At 41.8% G+C, this 3,565-nt stretch overlaps 1 protein-coding gene across 1 annotated transcript; it reads right to left on the reverse strand.

The window, feature by feature from the left end:
* Positions 1-884: 884 nt before the first annotated feature.
* Positions 885-3,360, reverse strand: LOC21403313 (probable LRR receptor-like serine/threonine-protein kinase RKF3). Its single transcript, XM_010114386.2, is given in 2 exon segments — positions 885-1,295; positions 1,297-3,360. Coding segments are annotated over 2 exon segments (1,890 nt in total). The 5' UTR covers positions 3,151-3,360; the 3' UTR covers positions 885-1,259.
* Positions 3,361-3,565: the final 205 nt, after the last annotated feature.

The raw sequence follows: 3,565 nt of genomic DNA on the forward strand, positions 1-3,565 counted from the left end.
TGAATTCTCTATAAACATAAATAGATAATTAAGGACTTGTTATTCAACAGTATAACATGACGTATCCCATGTCAACCAGTCTTAACATCCAAAGAGTAAAGAATAAAGAATAGCCTATCTTTATTCTTTATCTTATAAATCTAGATTTATTCATTGTTTAGGGTTTAGGGTCACAATTTATGGCCTTATGGAATAGGCTAACAAATGAAATATCACTTGTGATCTCCACCTTATGGATCAAAACAAAATTCCACATCTTACTAAACAACGCATGCACCGGCTCCTTAGTATTTAATCCCAAAATAAATAAATATATATATATATATATATATATTACAATTTTCTTCTTACTTTGTCCCCACTGAAATTATTAATTTACAACATTTACACTTAAATTTTTGAAAAAATTTCAATTATACCACTGAAATTTAACTTTTGAATTTAATATACATATATTTCAAATTAAAAATACTAACTAAACCAGAAATCAACCATAATAATATGTGAATTCATAATATTTAGAACGGTAAACCACAAAAATTGAATTAAACTGAATTAGAATAATTATAATATCGTTTTAGTTGCAAGTTTGGCCTTATTCATTACATTACTTAAGTTATGATTCAAATCATATTGCTATAATATTTTCTCACATAAATTTAAATTTAACTTTTTTACTACTATATTTTTCTCTCACATACACAACTTAAATCATGACTTACGTGACTTAAGTTGTGTAAATGAACACACCCTTAATTTAATTTAATTCATACCACCGAATGAATTTTCTGACTCCACCACTGCACGGCAGACAAAAAAGAAGGCACCACCTTGACCAAAAAACAATATATGCACAAGCAAGAAACAAACAAAAGAATTCTAGCAAAAAAAAAAAAAGAATCTGTGGCGTATCCCTATTACATACAACTCTACCAAAACCATGGCATGGACTATGATACAATACAACTACAGCGTCGGTATGCTTGCATTATTTGCAAACGGTCGAGCCTCCAAACCAGTTGGAGCCTCAATAAGTTACAAAGTTTGCAACCAAGCCTGTTTAACTTGAACCTGAAAAAATCTAATGATACATCTATCTCCATTTCCGAATGGGAAATTCCAGAATCAGGAACCACTTAAGCCCAAAAAGAATCAGGGTAAGCATACCAATCAATGGAAGCAATGAGTTAATGACCCGACATTTTCGAGTCATTTCAATCACCACCGTTCTGTTTTGAAAGCTGATCTTTTGCCCTTTCCTACTTATGGTCAAAAGGGCATTTGCTTTTAACTGTAATATTGCTGAAAGCCAGCAGAACTCGAGTTGTGGCCTGAGCCACTACTGCTCATAGATCTTTCAATATTATCAATATCAGCCACCAGAGGAATAGGCCTTTCAGGTATGGAGGGAACAGACAAGTCCGTTTCCAACATCTTCACAACCTGATCCATTGTTGGCCTAGCATACAACTGAGGATGAGAACACAAAACAGCAATCAACACATACTTTTCCAACACTTCAGGAGAACCCTTTCCAGGCATGTCATCCTCCACTACATCTAAAGCTCTCCCTTCCCTCACTAATGCCCACGCCCAATCGGTCACAAGAGATGGTTGGTTATCATCATTCATCAGCAGAGCTTTCTTCCCACTCAAAAGCTCGAGAAGCAGAACACCAAAGCTGTACACGTCACTTCTCTCAGTCAATTGACCATATAAAGCGTACTCTGGGGCAACATACCCCATAGTCCCGGCGACCCTCGTGCTCAAATGAGTCATTCCCTCCGGGGTAAACTTCGCTAGTCCAAAATCTGCCACTTTAGCTTCAAACTTCTCATCCAAAAGAATGTTATTAGCTTTAATATCTCTGTGTATGATCGCCGGTTGAGCACCATAATGCAAATAAGCCAACCCTCTAGCAGTCCCTAAAGCAATGTTTTGGCGAAGTGGCCAACTAAGCTTGTTATCCGGAGACCCAAACAAATGATCATAAAGACTCCCATTCTTCATCAAATCACACACAATGATCCTCTGGTGACCCTCGAAATTCGTAGTGGCGATACAATAGCCTCTCAAAGCAACAAGATTGACATGCCTAACACTCGCAATAACCTCAACTTCATGAGAAAAATTGGCATCACCAGAAGCCGAGCAGTTCTTGAACCTCTTCAAAGCAACTTCAGTACCATCAGGCAAAATGCCTTTATACACATTTCCATACCCTCCTCTCCCAATTATGTATTCTCTAGAGAAGTTCCTAGTCGCCTTCTTTATCTCATCAAACGTGAACTTTACCAAATTGGTACTCCCACTAATGGAGTCCAACGCCGAGCCTAAACCCCTCTCTCTATCCGCCGCAAGCTCCTCCCTCCTCTTCTTCACTTCATACTCCTTATATCTACACCACAACCACCAACCCCCACCTATTATCAGCAACAACCCCAATCCAGAACAAATCACAGCGACCAAAATAGCAACTTTTTTGTTTTTATTCTTACCAGATCCTTGAGTCACGAAGTCCAGCGAGAACAAGCACTTGGCGGTGCCTACATCGGTAGGGCCCAAGTAATTCGCGAACGCCGCCGCGTAAATCGACGGGTATCCGGTGCAATCGGAGACGTTTCCGACCGACGGACCGGTGAGATAGAGAGCCGGCAAGTCGGACAAGGTCGTGGTACAAGCGGCGCAGGGGGAGCCGTTAATGAGCGACTGGTTACACTTGGCGACGACGTCGTCGCGGGCCGATTTGGGTACGATGGCGTCGAACTCGGCCCTGGTGGTGATGTTCATGCATCCCTGGGAGATCCAGCTGGTCTCGAAGCCGCAGGAGGAGCGGATGTCGAAATTGGGAAAGTAATCGACGGTGAGGTTTTGGTAGGCGGACCAGCAGGACTCGGCGGCGGAGATCGGGGGGAGGAAGTTGTTGGAATGGCGGAGGTAGTTGGAGAGGACGAGGCGGAGGCTCTGGAGGAGGTAGCGGCAGGTGGTGGCGACGTCGAGGGAGGAGCCGTCACGGTTCTTGACGAGATTGCGGAGGACGGAGAAGTCGAGTGGGCAGGTGACGGTGGCGTTCCGCTGCGAGACGGCGGCGGGGACGGTGGAGGAGAGGAGAAGGAAAAGGAGGAGGCGAGAGAAGCGTGAGAAGGACATTGGAGAGATTTAGAGAGAGAAAGCTAGGGTTTCATGGAGGGATGGAATGGAGATGGAGAAGAAGAGGAGAGAAGGGATTATGGGCAATTGGGTTTGACTGAGTGAGGAGAGTGAGTTTTTTCGGTTTTCGGCAGTCAGCCAGCCAACCAGTTATGACAGTTTGAAGTTTGAAGTGTTTGGGAATACCACCTGCCACGAGCTTGGGGAAGGTTCAAGAGAGGTTCCCTCGAACGACAATCTTTTTACCTAACCTTTTTAAATATTTGGAAAATTTTGGCGGATGTGCCCCATAAATTTTGTGTTTTTTTTTTAATAAAAAATTCTCTCTATATTTTTAATTTTGACATTTAACTCGATCAGTAAAAATTTTGACATTTAACTCTCTAAACTTGTCAAATTATTACAATATGGCTCA

This window comes from Morus notabilis, unplaced genomic scaffold, assembly GCF_000414095.1.
Source record: "Morus notabilis unplaced genomic scaffold, ASM41409v2 Scaffold264, whole genome shotgun sequence".
Lineage (NCBI taxonomy): Eukaryota > Viridiplantae > Streptophyta > Magnoliopsida > Rosales > Moraceae > Morus > Morus notabilis.